Raw genomic sequence first — 18,369 nt, forward strand, 5'->3', positions numbered from 1 at the left:
AAGTGGCAAGAATCAAGTCTGAGTTCAAGTCATTTGATTCTAAATCCAGCTTCTCATTGTAATTCTGTGATGGGCAAAACAAGCACAGATAGAGGTGAAGGAAGGAAGGGAGAGAGGAGAGGGAGGCTATTGGAAAATGCTCTGGACTTGGAACAGTTTAATCTTTGCTGTGAGGATTATGATTTGACTTTAGATAATTTAAATCTCTGTAGTAGTCCCAATTTGTAAAATGAGGAGATTAAACTGGTCCTTCAGTTCCCTTGAGTTAAATGAATTTATTTTAAAATGTAGTTGCCCTTGGTTGATTCCTGAATTCTCTAGGTAGTGCTGAGCCCCACTCCTTAATGAAGACAGATAGTACTGGGGTCCTTTCATCTCTCCTAAACCAAAGCACTGGTTTCCTAGAACCCCTGGGTGCTGGATGGTATTTGGGGAACAGATCCAAAGTTAGATCGAGATCCAATCCTAGAATAATTTTTGAAAATCCCCTCACTTGAAAGTTTGGAGTTAGCTAGGTAGTCTTCCCTCAGTCCAGGTTAAGAGCCATTGAAACACCCCAAATCCTTTTTCACCTCCCACCTTCAGGGGAAACAGAACTAGGGTACCTCAGCGGGTATTTAGATCTCCCTCTCAGTGAGGAAATCCTCTTCTAGTCTCCCTGACTGGGCCACCATCCCCAGTTTAGATTTAGGATATCTATGATGAACTCACTACTTCATGTGACAGCTGTTGTGTCATAAAAACTTCTGATTGAGTTGAATCTTCACTCATTCCTCTCAGGCCTTTTTCTTCCCTGTCCCCTTCCCATTGAATTTCCTTGTGTTCCCCCACTAGAATGTAAACTTTTTGAAGGCAGGACTGTCTCTCTCTACTAGTATTTGTGTCCTTAGCATTTTAACTCAGAAAGTACACAGTAAACACTTAATGTTTATTGCCATCTCTCTGCACCAAGTACTCCTTTCCCTAGTTATCTGGGGTCATTAACATCTTCACCTCCCCTTACTGGTCACAGTTCCCTCTGGGGTCACCAGAATCTATCCCTTTAAGAGAGTTAAACACAGAGCTCAAATGTTGCTTGTAAATTTTTTTATCAGGTTCAATAGCTAATATGGTCTCATTCACCATGCTGGCCCCATTTCTCCCTTCCATACTTCAAAGACTGGGAAGTGTGACTCATCTGGATGACAGTAAAGGCTCTGAATTTCTGAAGTCCTGGTTTTCTTATTGATTGTGGTTTCTCTGCCATTGACTAGCTAGCATGGTAACCTCAACTCCCTTCCCTTCTCCATGTTTGTTTCCTTCTTTCAAAATGAGTTATGAATTGAGTCTAGGACCTTTTCTGCATATGAGTCTCCTTGCCTCAACTGGACCCCCTTGGGAAAGCCTAGGATTTGCTCTCCTTTCTTCTTCCCTACCCCCCCCCCCCCATTAAAAGACTGGCACACATAAGTTGATAAATGCTGCACAATATTAGATTAATTTCCCCTTTTAATAGCCATTTATTTTTATTTTTTCAATTGATAAGAATGTATCTTTTCTCCTTTCTACTTCAAACATCTCAAACAAAACAAAACCCCTTGTAACATATAAGCAGAGTCAAGCAAAACATGTTGACCATGTCCAAAAACATTTCATTCTGCATCCTGGATCCATTGAAAAGAGGTTGGCAACTCCCTTCATCAGTAGTCCACCAGAACAGTAAATTGTTGCTTCTCCCAGTTTCTCATACCTGGACCTCTCCTTTGAGCAGTTAGGGAAAGGAGTAGTCCAACCTGAGAGTGGTTTCAGATTCTGGTTCTGGTGATCAATCAGTCTATGTTTCTTAAGCACTTACTATGGGCTGACCTCCTACCATTTTTCTCTGGGTCTGTTTCCTCTTTTTTAATATGAAGCAGGATGAGATGATTTCTGGCACAACAGTTCTGATATTTTATTTTATCCACAATATTTTCCATTGTACCTATGTTCTAAATATTTCACTGTCTTTGCCCACTAAATTGTAATCCTCTTGAGGGCAGAGATTGAACTGCCTGTATCACCAGCATTGGTAAAATCTATTCAATTAAATGAGCTCTGGTGACTGGGTATGAGCTCCTGAGTGGGCAGGGCCTGAGATCTTCATTCAGTTTATATACCTAGAGGAAAAGTTCATCCCCGCTTGAACGCTCTCAAGGGAATTCTCTGAAGCATCTGCCAAATTAATGATCTGCCTAGGGAGGGTTCTTATCTGAAGACAGGTCCATATGCTGTTTTTTTAGACACAAATACACTCTATAACAAGGAATCCCTACAGAGCAGGGCTCCCATCCTAGACTGGCTCCAGAAAGTCTTTGATGTTAAAGGTTCACCTTGATATTGGATACTCTGTCCTCCTCCTCAGGAAGTTTTGAGATCTAGCCCTTGATCAGTATGATCCAGACCCCATGAAAGCTTTGTGCCTAGCTTAGGAACTTGGACAAGGACACTGTCCCAAAGATGAGAGGATGTGGACACCTGAAAATCGAATGGGCAATAAATGAAAAGGGTTTTCTGTATGTCTTGCTTCTCTAGATGGATTGTGAGCTCCAGACTGCCCTGAGATGCATTTTTCCTGTTTCCTCTTCCCCTCTTTAGGACATGAGAAAGGTGAGAAAATGGGGTCATATTTCCTTTGAGGGGGGGAGAAAAGGAAACCTAAAAGTCTGGAGCATGTCTCAAAGAAAGCTAGAAGGACCAGAAATAGGGACAATTAAGAAAGCATTTGACCCCATCTCTGCAGCTTTCAAACCAAATGAGGTAATATTTGAAAAGCACTTAACACTATGTCTGGTACACAGTAGGTGCTTAATTAATATTTATTCCCTCCTTCCTTTCCCCACTCATCAGGAGGAATCTCTATAGGAAGAAAAAGGTCAGCAGGGAGGAGAGGTGGTGTAAATAAAAGTTTCTTGTCTTCTCAAGTGAGGAAAGAAACTGTTCCCTTTTCAATGACTTAGAGGCCCCTCACCTCTCCCATCAACTCATTCTCTTCCCTCCAAAAGAAGGGAATACATGAATATTGGCAGAAAGGATACTGGATTAGAAGTCAGTAGACCTGGCTCAAGGATCACCTCCTACATGAAATCTTTCCTAATCTTTCTCTTCCCCTATTGCTCACACTCCTCAAACTTCCCGGTATTCATTTTGTAAATTTTGCATAGACTTATAAATGTTGGCTCCGCTCAGACTTTTGTCTTTGTATTTCTAGTGCTAGCCACATAGTAGGTGCTTAACAAAAACTTGTGGATTGATTCAGTGATTACTTAAGAAATGTGTGCTAAGTATCATTGAGGCAGTTAACTGGCCCTGTGGATGATGATGTGGTAGACCTGGAGGCAGGAAAACTTGTGTTCAAATCTGACCTCAGACACTTACAAGACATGGGATGACTCCGGGCAAGTCACAACCTTTGCTTGCCTCAGTTTACTCATCTGTAAAATGATAGCACCAACCTCCCAGGGCTGTTATGAGGATCAAATGAGATCCAATTTGTGAAGTGCTTTTCAACCATAAAGCACCATATTAATGTTAATTATTCATCCCCACCTGCCTCCCTCCCTCCTCCCTCCCACCCTTCCCCCACTCCAGTTCTTCTCTTTTCTAGATTAAACATTCCCAGCTCCAACTGATTTTTTCTGGAATGCTCTCCTGTTCCTCTGCCACCCTGGCTCCCCTCTGCTGCTAGGCGCAGCATGGCAGGAGAACCCAAGAAACGGGATATTTCTCTTCTTGTTAAATAAGTAATTCTGCAAGGAGTGATACCACTTGTGCATTCCTATTTACATGGTGATTGGAGCTGTATCAGCACTGATCAAAGGGGGGCCCACTACTCTTGTAGGCCATATTTAAAAATTTAAAATAAAAAATGAATTTCATTCATGCGCACAGACTGATAGACATCTCACACACATATGGTCCCTTCTGTGGTTCAAAAGAGTCCCTGGTGGTCCTTACCACCAGACCCTCTTGTACTGTAGTCCACCACCTCTTGTGGTGGCAGAACTGACTAAGGAAGCATCTCTGCTTGGGACATGGAGAAAGAAGAGTCAGCTCCTTGCCTGGGGTTTCCTCTTAGCTTCCCATATGGGGCTGACAGGGACATTCAGTTTCCTGAATCCCTTCCACCCTCATCTTCATAGCAGCTGGGTCCAGTTACTGCTGTGGTTTCTGTTCCTCTCAGGAAGACTGGAACCAAACACCTTTCAAAAAGAAAGTGTTCCCTCCCATAGGGATTATAGCCTCCCTCTATGACCAGGGCCAAGGACAACTTGGCTCTTGATTCTGACCACCCAGAACAAACACAGGGATGAGGTGCTTGGTCAAAGAGGACCCTAACAGGGTTGGTGATAGTTGAGAACATGGGAGAAGGTAGAGTTGAGGGATTTGGGAAGGCATCTTGACAACTGTCTCTCCAAGTCACATTTACCTCCCCACTGAGGCCAGACTGGGGATTTGCATGGGGTACCCTCCACTGGTCTCTGCCTTGTACCCCAACTTCCTACATATACCACCAGCTCTTAGAGGACTTTCTACATATTTACAGGCCAGGCCACAGGGCCCAGTGGCCCTTCCTGTGCTTGGCTGGAAGGGTAGGAGTGAACTGGGGACACTGGATCTGTCAAGGTTAGCGTCCTCCTCTGCCAGGGCGTGTCTTGGGCTCCACGGGGGTGAGAACATCATTGGAAAAGCCATTCTCGGAACACATGGAGAGATCATCTGTATTCTCTACACCATCGCTGATTTCTGAGAGTCAGAAAAGAAGGGTAATTAATATATGTGCTCATGAAACAGAGAAGATGAGAAATAAGAGAGTCACTGGGAGCAGGGGAGAATGTCTGGCCAGAGACACCCCCACCTAACCTGGTGGGGAAGGCAGGAACAGGGAAGAATGTCAGAGACACCCAATCTCTGGGCAAAATGGAGGAGGGGAAAGGACCCAGCTCCAGCTAAACTGGACATCTCACCAACTGCTAAGCATCTAGAATTTTGCTCAGGTTCTTCCCAATATCCTCATTTAATAATTCAAACAAGACAATATATGTAAGTATTAATCTTCAAACCTTAAAGCACTTGGATTTGTTTCTTTTATTATGTGATGGTGAATAGTGAGAGACAAGTCTAGAGAGACAGTCTAGATATTATCAACAGCCCTGATTGCCAGGATCAGTTTATCTTTCAGTCTGTAGGCAAAAGGGAGTCACTGAAGACTTTTGAGGGGAGCAGTTCTATGATCAGAGCTGTACATTATTAGGAAGATATATTGGAAAAAAATTTGAATTTGGAGTCAGAAGGAGCAAGTTTGAATCCTGGTTCTGCTCCTTCTCAGTTGGGTGACCTTGGGCAAGTCTTATAATCTCTCTGGACCCTAGTATCCGCATATGTAAAATGGGGGAGGCAGTCAGATTAGATCTTGAAGGTTCCTTGTTATTCTAAATTCCATGTTTCTCCATGATGCCTTGGTATTAAATGAAGGAAGGAGCCAGGAGCCAGAGAGTCCAGTTGTGACCTTGAGATCAAGGCCAGATGAGAACTCAATTAGTTGTTTCAGACCCATATTTTCAGAGACTTTCACAGGAATGTTTCAGGTGAAAAGGAAGCCAGAGAAGGAGGGAGCCAGAGAGAAAAAGAGAAAGACAGACACACACAGAGAGAGAGAGAGAGAGAGAGAGAGAGAGAGAGAGAGAGAGAGAGAAAGAGAGAGAGAGAGAGAGAGAGAGACAGACAGACAGACAGACAGACAGGAATGAACAGAAGGTAGGGAGAGCTAGAGAAATTCTGAAAAGGGAAAGAGAGGAAGGGTACAGGGAGAACCTGGAGGGGAGAAGTGGAGGTGGAGGGAAAGGTCTCCCAGGGAGAGAAAGAGACATGTGGCAGGATAGAAGGGAAGGAGATAGAGAGAACTTGAAAGGAATGAACATGTGGATATATGTGTGGTGGGGAGGGACCTCAGAGGTGTTCAGAGTTCTTTAGGGAAGAGGTATCAACCAATATGGCCTGGCTCCCAGTGAAGTCCAAACCAGATTAAAATGTAATTGGGAAATATATAAATAAAAATGCAATAAATCATAATGCTAAAATATGGTTTTCAAAGTCAATATGCCTCTACAGGTATCCTTATAACTAGTTTAGTGACCCCATTTCTATTTGAGTTTGACTCCACTGATTTAAGGATAGAGGGGAAAGGGAGGGAGGAGAAAGACAGAGCCATGAGGAGGCTGTGGGAGCCAGATCCAACAATGAGTCTGTTGTTAAATTTTCAACAAAGCAAGGCTTACTTTGTTCAATTGTTGATCATCTAGACATAAGAAACTGATGGAGAAAATTTTAAAAGTGCAAATGAAACTTAATTAAAAGTGTGTCTTGCATACATTTCCAGGAGGTAATTAAGAAGATTAGAGGAGAGAGAGAGAGAGAGAGAGAGAGAGAGAGAGAGAGAGAGAGAGAGAGAGAGTCTTAAAGAGAAAAGGACTAAGGAGAATTAGAGGGGCCAAAGAAAACAGTAGAATTAGTACATATGTAGTGTTCATAAATTCATAGGTTGAGAGCTGTAAGAGACCTTAGGAATTGTTCAATTCAATCAGCTCATTTAACCAATGAAGAAATAGTTTCTTCAGAGGAGAAATGACTTGCCCAAGGTCCTATAGGGAGTCAGGAACATAGTTGGGAAGTTCAAATCCTCTGACCTAAGGGTACCTAGGTGGAACCATGGTACCCATGAGTGAAGACTCATCTTCCTGAGTTCAAATCTAACCTTAGATACTTAGGAGCAATATGACCCTGGACAAATCACTTAAACCTTTTTTTTGCCTCAGTTCCTCCAACTGTAAATGGCAAACCACTCCAGTATTTCTGCCAAGAAAATTCCAAATGGGGTCATGAAGAGTCAGGAATAATTGGAATGACTGGAGCAATAGGGATTGAAAGAGGCAGAAGTGGGGGTTGAGAACATTCTAGACATGGGGAATTACATATAGCCCAGAGGTGGGAGATTGTTATGTATGAGAAATAAATAATCCATTTTCACTGAAATGTAGACAATATGGTATCAACAACAATTAAAGCCAGCAAGCATCTATTAAGCATCTCCCTTGTGCTACACACTGACCTAGACACTAGGGATTCAAGAAAGGCATAAAAAAATAAAAATATAAAGCAATTCATACTCTCCAAGAGCTCAAAGAAAAAGACAACATGTAAATAACTGGGTACAAACAACCTACAGATAGGATCAAGTAGAGATCATCTTAGAGAAGATGTGAACTCAGCCTAGGACAGATTGGAGTCAGATTGTGAAAGGGTGGAGGCTGTGTTTTATCCTGAAGGCAGGAAGGAGCTATGGGAGACTGAGTAAATGAGTAGATGTTTAAACTTTTGTGTTTGGAATATTGATTTGGTGGCTGTCTAGAGGGAACATTAAAGAGGGAAGAGCTGGTAGTGTGAACACCTGATAGGAATTCCTTTCTGTAGTCCAGGGGAGAGATGATGAGGACCTGAGTTAGAGTTGCAAGTACATGAGTTCAGAGAATGGGACACATGTGATGGATATGGGGGAGGCAGAATGGGTGTGATTTGGCAACTGATTGGATACAGGCAATGATGTTGAAAGTGAGAAAGATAGAGCTTACTATATTCATTCATCTATCAGCCATTAATTAGTCAGCAACTGTGTGTTGTGTAGCACACTGATGCTGAAAAAAACTGTTGGTTGACTAAATGATGGATTTGGTTTTGAGGGAAATACAAAAATAATCTATCTCCAGGTAGTCTACATATTCTGCAAGACCCAACTCCAATGCCTCCTCCTCCAGGAATCCTACCTAATCTCCCCAAAGATTTCTCTTTCCTTTTGTCACTCTGTTTAAAGACACTTTTAGCTGATTTTGGGTGAAGATACTCTGTAATGTCACAAAGCAAAATCAAACATCTCAATACTTGTTAATGAAAATCTTCTTGTCAATGCAATTGTGATTTCACAAGTAGATAGGTTTGCACAGGATGATTCATAGACTCTTATTTACTCAAGTCAATGAATGATCATGTAGGATCAGGGCTGTCTGGGGCCAGAATTAAAGAATTGGGGAGATGGTTTCATGACCACCATCCTCATGCCAATCACCCAAACTTCTTTTACTCTTGGGGAGGTGAGGTAGTATGCAGCACTGCCTTCTGTCCTTCTGAAATAGTTTGATCGATTACCAGGCAAAGGGGGAGAAGGAAGATCTAGGAACAGGGTTCATATTGCTCCTTAGTGGGGAAGAATGAAAGAGACCAAACCTAGGGGCCTGGCTAAAATGATCTATAGTGGGGCTTAGAATCCTTCAATCCAAAATGACAGAACAATGAATGTGGAAGTTGGAAGGTTTCTTAGAACTGAGAATGTCAGATCTGAGAGGGATCTTACAATTCAAAATGTCAGAGTTCAGAGGAAGGGATCAGAATGTCAGAATGAGATGGATCTTGGAACATAGAATGTCAGAACTGGGAGAGTCCTTAGAACCCTAAATGTCTGAATTGGGAAGGCCTTTAGAACACAGAATGTTAGAGCTGGGAGGGTCCTTAGAGCCCAGAGTTAGAAATTAGATGGGCCTTGGAACATAAAATGTTAGAATTGGAAGGGACTTTAGAGCCCAGACTGTCAGAACTGGGAGGGTCCTTAGAACATGGAATGTCAGAGCTGAAGGGTTCTCTTTGAACAGAGGATGGCAGTTTTAGTAGAAGCATGGTAGAGAGTTTTTTGGGTGTGGATGATATATTGAAAAAAGATTGCTGTTTTTGCAGTCTACAGAGACCTGAGGTTTAAACCCTATCCTGATGTTCACTAGTTGGGTGACCATAGTGAATCACTTAGTCTCTCTGAATCTCAATTTTCTTTTCTGTAAAATGGGATACATATCATATCTACCTTATATGGTTGCTATGCAGCTCAAATCATGAAATTATTGTAAAGTGCTCTGTGAAACTTAGAAACACTATATAAATATCCACAGTTGTTATTTTTAAAAAGGAAGAAAAAAGGTGGCATCCTGATAAAAGCAAATTTAGACTGCCTGGCTAGCTTCCTGGCTCACCCCACAAACCAAAATAGAACAGAGGAAAGATATAGAAGCAACATGGAAGGGGGAGAACTCAACTCCTCAGTCATTTGTTGGATCTCTTTCATGTGGAAACATTTTTGATTTCCATTAATGGTGATTTTATATTTTAGAAGAAAGTTGGGGTGACAAGTGATTTATTTAGCAGTGTATGTGTTTGCAAAAAAAGTGGGCTCGGGGCTCATGGTTTCTAAGAGCTGAGACTGTTGGTTGGATTTAAGACTTCATTCCACAGTATGGTAGATAAAGGCAAAATGGAGTCACTAATGCTATTCCAATATTACAAAACTGAAGACTATCAAGAGAAGACTGGGAGAGGAAACCAGGCCACATGGAGATGGGTTTAGGGAACCAAGGGTGTTCAGTGTGGAGGTGGCAGACATCATGTTAAAGAAGGGTTAGCCCTGCTTTGCTTAGGCTGAGAGGGCAGAACTGGATTTCAATTCAAGTAAGGAACAATTTCCAATAAAGAATTGTCCTAGACACCCCATTCCCCAATGTTAGTTACAAAGAGACTGCATGAATGACTTAGGGAATTCATATTTCAGCCCTTTCAGATCTTAGATTAAACGCAGAACACAACAAGCTGTAAGAGAATACAGAATACAGAATGTCATGGCTCAAAGGGATTTTAGAACACAGAATAGAGAGACTCAGAAATGGAAGGAACCTCGGAAGGCAAATATTCCAATTCTCTCATCTTACCAATGGGAAAACTGGCATGCAGGAAGGGAAGTGACTTTGCCCAAGGCAAAGCTGTTTTAGCAGACTCCCATTACAGCTAATAGAGACCTCTAAACTCTTCTAATAGTGTACTAGTGATTCAGTCAGATCTAGATCTGAGATCTCCTGAGGGCCAGCTCACTTCCCTTTATTATTATAAATTGTGAAATTCAAATCCTCTGGGTTGATTAGCCCAGTGGAGCATAAAAGTTGACTGAATTTATTTGCATGGGCAACGTCTAACTGGGCCATTTACATAGAACCCATTTCCAGGACTGTGTGTCTCAAAAATGTGTGAAACTGGTTTTGAGACTGTGTGAAAAGTACAAACCTCTCTCTATTGATAGAGGCACAACTAAGGATATGTCTCTTACTGATGACCATATAAAGGGCAGAATGTTTAGCAAGATAGGCACATAGACACACACTCCTACACTGGGTCTTACCCATGGCAGAGTCCATTGGTTAGGGCATATATGCTTATGTTGTGGGGCTAAAGAAGAACCGAAAGGATATAATAGGCATTTTTTTTTTTTTAGGTTTTTGCAAGGCAAATGGGGTTAAGTGCCTTGCCCAAGGCCACACAGCTAGGTAATTATTAAGTGTCTGAGACTGGATTTGAACCCAGGTACTCCTGACTCCAGGGCCGGTGCTTTATCCACTGTGCCACCTAGCTGCCCCATAATAGGCATTCTTAACCTAGGATCTGTGACCTTTAAAAAAATTCTGATAACTATTTCAATATACCTTTGCAACATCAAAGATTTTATTTTGTGCATTTAAAAACACAATTCTGAGAAAGAGTCCATAGTTTTCACCAGACTGTCAGTGGAGTACATTACACAAATATGGTTAAGAAGCCCCCAATTCAAAGAATTTCCTCTTTAAGGACAGCTGGGACAGAGTACCTACTCCCTTTTCCACCTCTCCCACCTCTAGCATTTTCTTTTCCAGATCCCTCCTAACACAGGTTCAGAGTTCAGAACCTGTAGCTCACCTGAAAAGATCAACTTCTCCTTCATAATCTTGACATCACGGCTGGTCCGACGTACAGCTGCACTGAGCATGATTTGTTCTGGGTTGTAGGTCCGAATGCTACCCAGTCGCCACCTATGGAAGGGAAGAAGACTGAGGGTCAGGTCCTCCTGTTGTGGGTGGCCTGGGCCTGAGCCCTGAGCCAGCTGGCTCTGCCTGCATGGTAAGAGCCAGGTAGGGTCAGGTTCAGGAAGTGTAATCACAGGGCTGAGCATCTGGGTCTCGTGATGAGAGCAAAGAGAGCACAAGCTACAGTGGTCCCCCTGGAGTGGAGTATCCCAGAAACCAGTGGGAACTAAGAGTCATAGAGTGTGCTGTGTCAGTTAGAAAGCTTCTTAGAACATGGAATACAGAGCCAGGAGGGTCCTGAGAGGTCGTCATCCAGTCCAGAGAAAGAACTTGAGGCTCAGAAAGGGCCTTGACTGAGGTCATGGAATAACACAGTCCAGGCTAAGGGTCCTGTTCCCTGACTCAAATCTCTTTCCAACAGACCTCTCACCCTCTGAGGGGCACCCTGTGTTTATAAATATCTAGTCTATCCCCTACCTTTGCAAGGGAGCTGCTTTAACAGAGGTCATGATTACAGGTCTCTTGTTGTAGAGGTTCATTATAAGAGTGGTCTACTATAATAGAGACACTATTTATAGGGAATCTAATCATAGAAATTTGGTGTTAGGAATAAAAGAAGGCCTGTTAAAAAAGATCACTATTTTAGTGGCTTTATTACAATAGTGATTATTGCAGGTCAGAAGGCATTGCCAATAACAGAGCTGTTACAGCTAAAATCCATTGTAAAAATTATCAATCAGAAACAGAGGCCTTTTGGAACTAGTATCTGATCTATGAGGTCTCTGAAATAATGGAGATTTGCTACCCAGCAGGTCCTCTAGGTACCAGGGGTCTGTCCTAATAGAAGTATGCTATTAGAAGACTTTAGAGGTCTCTATTAGCTGTAATGGGAGTGTGCTAAAACAACTCTGCTTTAAAAGGGTCTTCAATGCATGGGATCTACTGTAAGAAAAATCCACTAAAGGGACCTACTATACAAAAGCCACTGTCAGAGGGAGTCTGCTCTATTCTATAGGGTTATTATTCAATGAGATTTGCTAGATCCAGACTTAGGGGTAAAAGAGGTTTGCTGATTTGATAAGGGTTTGTTATATCAGGGGCTCACAACAACAGAAGTCTACTGTAATAGCTTGGAGGGGCGTCTGCTAGAACAGGGCTCAACAGTTACAGGGTGGGTCAGAAATAACCTACTTTTAATAGCTAGTGAAAGAAAGCAAGAGAAGAAGGTAAGACAGTCTTGTAAGGGAAGGAGGAGGAGGTTTTTTTTTTTTCCTCATGTGCCCATGAACACAATAGGCAGAAGAGCAAAAAGGAACTGGAGCTAGTTACCCAGGAGATGATTTTCCCCTCCCCCTTTTTAGCACTGTCCTAAAGCGATGGGATAGTCTCAAACTGTTCTTAAAGGGAAGTTATAGCTTAAAGCATTAAATCAACCAGGCTGAGGGTGTTCCTTTGATGACTGAGGGAAACAAACTAAACAAGGACTAAGTAGTGTTGCAGGGACAGCTTTAAGGGGAGGCTGGAGAGGGAGGGTCTCAAGAGATAGCACACACGAGTAAGGGAGAGAGGAGGGGGAAGGAGGCAAATGATCAATGATGCCTTTGGTTTTAGCTTTAGCTAGGGGGAGGGGGAGTGGGGAGAAGGACAATTGTCATGGGGATGCAGAGAATTTTAGGGCTCTTCTCCTAGTCAATAACTTACCTGGGGAGTAGGGATAGGATCATTCCCCCCCAAAAAAAATCAATGGGATTATTTTATAAATTAATAATCCACAAAAATTGGGTGGAAGGCTTATTCTGGCTAAAAAGTAGATATTGCTAAGAACATCTCAGTGGGTTCAATCTTAAGTGACTCCCCCCCAATATATGAAAATTTGGATTGACACCCCCAAAAAATTAGAGGACAAGTACTTTACAAAAGTGATTCTTCTTTTTATCAAATAGAATTCTCTTTATATGTCAGCCTCTCTGACAGTGTTTACAATTACAAATACAAATTTGAAGTACCCAAGCAAGGCTCCACTAACATAAGGAGAGGTCCATCTGGTACAGCCACAGCTAGGGGTGGAAGCCAGACCTTCTTTCCTGTCCTTTGAAGGCAGAGGAATCAAGATGGGGCTTGGACAACATTGTAAAAGATGGAGGTGAGATGTCAGGAAGTATTTTCTACTGGGAAGAGTTGTTGGGCAGTGAATCGGGAAGGAATGGGAAAAAGAATGAGGACAAGAGGACCTTTGAGTTGTGCCAGCCCAGCCAGAGATTCCTGGAATACCAGAGATGGAAGACATCTATGATCACCCAATGAAACCTGCACATTTGGCAGATGGACAAACTGAGGTTCAGGAAGGGAAATGACTTGGTTAGTTAGTGGGAGAACTGAGATCAGAACCCAAAGTCTACCCAAAGAAGGAGGTGAAATTAAGGAGGATTGGGGTGAGTATGGAGGGAAGAGTTTTGCAAACTGTTCATTTTATAATCACAATAGTGAAGGAGGTAGACTTATGAGGACAGGACGGGCAAAGGGAAAGTGGGAGAAACCCATGATCTCTGAGAGATAGAAAAGCAGAGAGAGTAGCAAGCAGAAACTTATGTACATTGGGGGTGAGGGAAAGAGACAAAGAGAGAAGTGTGTGTGGGGGAGACAGAGGGAGAGGATAAAGGGGAATAGAAAGACAGGAGAGAGAAAGATAAGAGAGGAGATGAGAGAAGAGAAGGAGGGAAGGAGGGAGGGATAGAAGAGAAAAGAAAGGAGGGGAGAGAGAGTGTTAGAGGAAGGGGGGAGAAAGGGAGAGCTTGAGTCATGTGGCCAGAGTATTCCCATATTGTACTTGAACTGAGCTAAGGGCAATACCAACCATGGCCTTCCAGACACCACCATTGTAGAGGGTCTGGTCTGGAAATAAGCTGGCAATAACACCTGTGCTTTCACTTCAATAGAGTTCTAGAGCTCCTTTGCTATGCTAGCTAGCATCACCTGTATGGGTGGACCATGGTGCTTACTGCTTCTTCTGCCTTTTGCCAGGAAAGGGCCTAAGGCAGGGGTTCTTAATCTGGGGTGTGTGACCTTTAAAAAACATTTATCTATAAATTATATATATATATATATACATATATATATATATATATATATATATATATACATATATGTATATATATATATATATATATGCTGGGAAGAGTTGTTGGGCAGTGAACCGGGAAGGAATGGGGGAAAAAAGAATGAGGACAAGAGGACCTTTTGAGTTGTGCCAACCCAGCCATATGTATATATATACATATATATACATACTCACATATACACACATATATATAAACTCATACATATATATAAACTCATATATATATATGTATGTATATTCACATACACACAGAGGGTTGTATTTCAATGTAATTGGCTTCCTTTGCAATCCTATACATATTTTATTTTGCAAAGGAGTCCCTAGGCTTCCCCATACTGCCAAAAAAGGGTCTAGGATACAAAAATGACTAAAACCTCTGGTCTTCAACCAAAGGAAATCATGAAAGGAGACAGAGTGGGGTAACTGAAGCAGCCTTCTCCTCTTTTGGGGATCTAAAGGAATTGTCTGTGTCTTTTCCTTTTGTATCCTCTTCCTGGCTCAGCCCCTATCCTTATTCACCTCTTGTTGAGGGCAGTTCTCTTATCCAAGAGGGATAGGAGTCAGAAGGGATGGAGGAAAGAGCTCCTTGAGAGGGTGACTTCCAGTAATCTTAAGAGATCATTTAGTCCAACCTCCTGATTTTACATATGGGGAAAATGAGGTCCCCAAGAAGAGAAGTGATCTGTCCAAGGTCATAAAAGACCAAGATGGATCACATCAAAGTTTCTAGTGCTTTTTCTACCACACCAGGACAGAAGTAGAAGAAAAAGGGAACAGTATACAGGAAGACGTGAGAATGATGGAAGGAGGAGGGGACAGAAGGAAAAGGTAGAAGAGAGAAAGAAGAGAATAGGAGAGGAAGAGGGGTAGTGGAGGGAAGAAAAGGTAAGATGGGAAAAAGGAAAAGAGAAATAAAGGAGGAAAAAAAGAGATATGGGAAGAACAGAGGATAAGTGGGGTGGGGGAGGAAGGTGAAGTAGGGGAGGAAAGAAAGGCATCAGTAGAATTACCTGATTAAGTGATAGCTGAGAGAGCCCGAGTGCAGCAGAAGAGAAGAGAGGAGGGATAGGTACAATGATCAGAGAAGTCAGGGGATCCTGGGGCCCACACCCTGGGCCTCCAAGGGCCTTCTTTCCCTCCCCCCCCACTCCACCCAATGGGCTCTTTGCTCTCCTCCTGGTCAAGCTCCATCTCCCCAGTGCCTCCTGAACCTCCCTGAGGCACAGTTCAGAGGGAGATACAACCTAGTTTCTTGTGCAGTGTTGGGGAAAAAACAGCCTTTCATGGGGCATGGGGGAGGCAGCATCTCCCCCCAAAGAGAGAGGACTAGGAGAGTGTGGGGGTGGGCCTGCAAATGATTCACTGCAGAATCTGGGTTAGATAGCTTTCCCATTTGACAAAAGTACTAATCCCTGTGCTGTCAACTCCACATGCATGTTATAATGAGGCATATAGGATAATGGTTAGAGAAAGTAGCACCTACAATCCTCTGGTTAAGGGCAATCTTGATAATATAATAATGATGATAATTCTGAAAACCATAATAATAAATACAGATGATGACCATAATATTAAGGACTAATAATAGTTAACATTTATAAAGGGCTTCCTATGTGGCAGGCCTGGCTAAGCCCTTTACAATTATCTCATTTGATCCTCACAACAACCTTGGGAGGCAGGTGTTATTATTATCCACATTTTACAGATGAGGAAACTGAGGCAGGCACCAGTGAAGTGATTTGTTTATGTTTTTGTAAATGATTTTCTGCATCTGAATGCACATTCCCAGCCACACATTGGATTAAAAGGTAGGGAATTTAGAATTCCTCTTTGAGAATAAAAATGTCAAATGCAACCTTAAATGCTTTCCTTGAACAAGCTGTCTCAGCGATATGTTCAAATCTGATTGGTCCTTGAAAAATTTAACTGCAGAGATGTCTCCCCAGTGAAATATCATTTTTTTCCGAGGGCAAATATAGTCTCACTCTTGGATTTATTATCTTCTTCACCTAGCATAGTGCCCAACATGAGTAGGCACTTAATAGACAAGATAAAACTCTCTGAAAACAATTTAGGGGCTTGAAAACAGAGAAGGGTCTTGTAAATAGTAAAAGGCCTCACAAATTGTTAAGTATCTGAAAATAGTAAAAGACATTATAAATTGTTAAACCCTAAAGGGGACTGTAAACAGTTATGGTCATAGAAATGATAGCCAATATTTCTATAGAGGTTTATGGTTCACAAATACATTTTACCTATTCAATTCAATTAAGCCTGACAACAATCTCGTGAAACATGTGATTCAGATGTTAGTAACCCCCATTCACTTGTGTTGGGGACAGGATGCCAACTCAGGTTTTCCTCACTTCCATGTCTGTTATAAGACATTTCCTTCTCAAGAACTTCCTATACATTCCAAAGAATTTTTAAATTATAAAGAGTTTTAAAACTAAGGCACAGGTAATAATGTTATTCTCTCTATATAAAGTGCCTAAATTCTCTCAATTGTTCCATCACACTTGCTTCTGGAAAGAAGGCTGAACAAGGACCCTTTTCGCAGAAAAGGGAAATTGATGCCCTGATGTGTCTAAGGTCACATGGTAAGATAATAACAGAACTAGGATTTTTTTCCTTAAAATTTTTTAAAAATTAAATATTAAAAACAATTTAAATTTTGAAATCTGATGCTCAGTCTGGGGCTTTCACTTCAGCTCACCAACTTTTCCAGAACTGAAGCACAACTGGGGCCAATTCTTTTGATTCTAGGTTTGTTCTTCTATACATTGAGTTTGGCTCAGGGGTCAATGGGGGAAAGGAGAAAGCTCTTGGGCTTAAAGGAGTTAGAACCAGAATCATCTGTAAAGAATTATCTAAACCAGAGGTATGCACACATTTCTATTTGAGTTTGACACCTATGATCCGGACCAATCTCATTTTATTTATTTATTTATTTTTATTTGTTTTTGCAAGGAAATAGGGTTTAGTGATTTGCCCAAGGTCACACAGCTGGGTAAATATATTAAGTGTTTGAGGCCAGATTTGAACTCAGGTTCTTCTGACTCCAGGGTCAGTGCTGTATCCACTGCACCACCTAACTGCCCCCAATCATTTAAAAAAGAAGTTGAAGCCTAGACAAAATAAATGACTAGTTTGAGGTCCTGTAAGTAACCCCTTAGGCAATAAAGGTACAGTTGAAAGGAACTTGGGATGAGGCCCCTGGACCACAAGGAGTTTGGGGCAGTAGGTCAAGGGTAAGGACTAATCCTGGCCTGGCAGGAACTGGAACCTGGGGAAAGGCTATAGGAGGGCAGTCAACACTACTCACTTCTGAAGTATGAAAATGCCCACGATGAGTGTGAAGGAGACCAGGTCAGCTGTGATCCAGATGAGACAATACTCGTCCGGGGCCTAGAAAACAATTGGATACCCAAAGGACTTAGTGGTAAAAAGAGACACCGAAGCAGGAACAACTTCATGATCCTTCCTCAGAGGGATCCTTGGGCCTCTTTCTCAAAATGGGGAACTGCCCAGAGACATCAGAGGAAGCTGGGAGCCTGAGGATAGGGTCTAGGTGCTGTGAATTTGAATTCAAATCAATTCAGTTCAATACACATTTTATCAAGTGCCTTCTATGTTCAAGATGTTATACTAAGTGCTGAAGATGTAAAAAGAGGCAAAAGACAATTCTTGCCCTCAAGAAGCTTGCAATGTAATGAGGAGAGACAGCGAGCAAACACATAATAAACAAAACAAGTTATATACAGGATGAGAAATAATTAAAACTGGGAAGACTCTGAGGTTAATAGAGGTTGGAGAAGGCTTCCTGTAGGGAATAGGATTTTAGTTGGGACTTAAAGGAAGCCAGGGAGGTCAGAAGTTAGAGAGGAGGAGGGAGAGTATTGCAGGCCTGGGGGACAGCCTGAGAGAATGCCTAGGAAGTGTTTTGTTTATGGAATAGCCAGGAGGCCACTGTCACTGAATTGAAGGGTATGTATTGGGTAAGATATAAGAAGACTAGAAATGTAGGAGGGGGCTAGGTTATGAAAGGCTATGCACCTCTCCTCTGACACATTCTGAGTCCTTAGTTTCTTCATCTGTAAAAACAAGCTCAACAACACTTGCATTTCTTACCTCAAGGGATTGTTGGGAAGAACTGTGCTTAGTAAACCTTAAATGCTATAAACATGAGAGATGCAAACTCAGGGAGTTCTCAGCTTACTATCTGGGAACTTAAAACAAAACAAAACTATTTTGATAATGATTACCAAATAATTGGTTTCTTTTGTAATTATGTATTTTCTGCATTTAAAAATA

The 18,369-nt window shown here is 42.0% G+C and overlaps 1 protein-coding gene across 14 annotated transcripts in view; it reads right to left on the reverse strand.

The window, feature by feature from the left end:
• Nucleotides 1–1,475: 1,475 nt before the first annotated feature.
• The window catches only part of GDPD5 (glycerophosphodiester phosphodiesterase domain containing 5), a 168,552-nt gene continuing 151,658 nt past the window's right edge, over nucleotides 1,476–18,369 (reverse strand). For all 14 annotated transcript variants that reach the window (XM_074216889.1, XM_074216898.1, XM_074216897.1 and 11 more), the window contains 3 exons: nucleotides 17,381–17,463; nucleotides 10,831–10,943; nucleotides 1,476–4,761 (listed from right to left, as the gene is read on the reverse strand). In XM_074216889.1, the coding sequence (XP_074072990.1) occupies nucleotides 4,643–4,761; nucleotides 10,831–10,943; nucleotides 17,381–17,463 (315 nt within the window). In that variant the 3' untranslated portion in view covers nucleotides 1,476–4,642. The remainder of the gene's footprint in view (nucleotides 4,762–10,830; nucleotides 10,944–17,380; nucleotides 17,464–18,369) is intronic.

The sequence above is a fragment of the Macrotis lagotis genome, chromosome 1, assembly GCF_037893015.1.
Source record: "Macrotis lagotis isolate mMagLag1 chromosome 1, bilby.v1.9.chrom.fasta, whole genome shotgun sequence".
Taxonomy (NCBI): domain Eukaryota; kingdom Metazoa; phylum Chordata; class Mammalia; order Peramelemorphia; family Peramelidae; genus Macrotis; species Macrotis lagotis.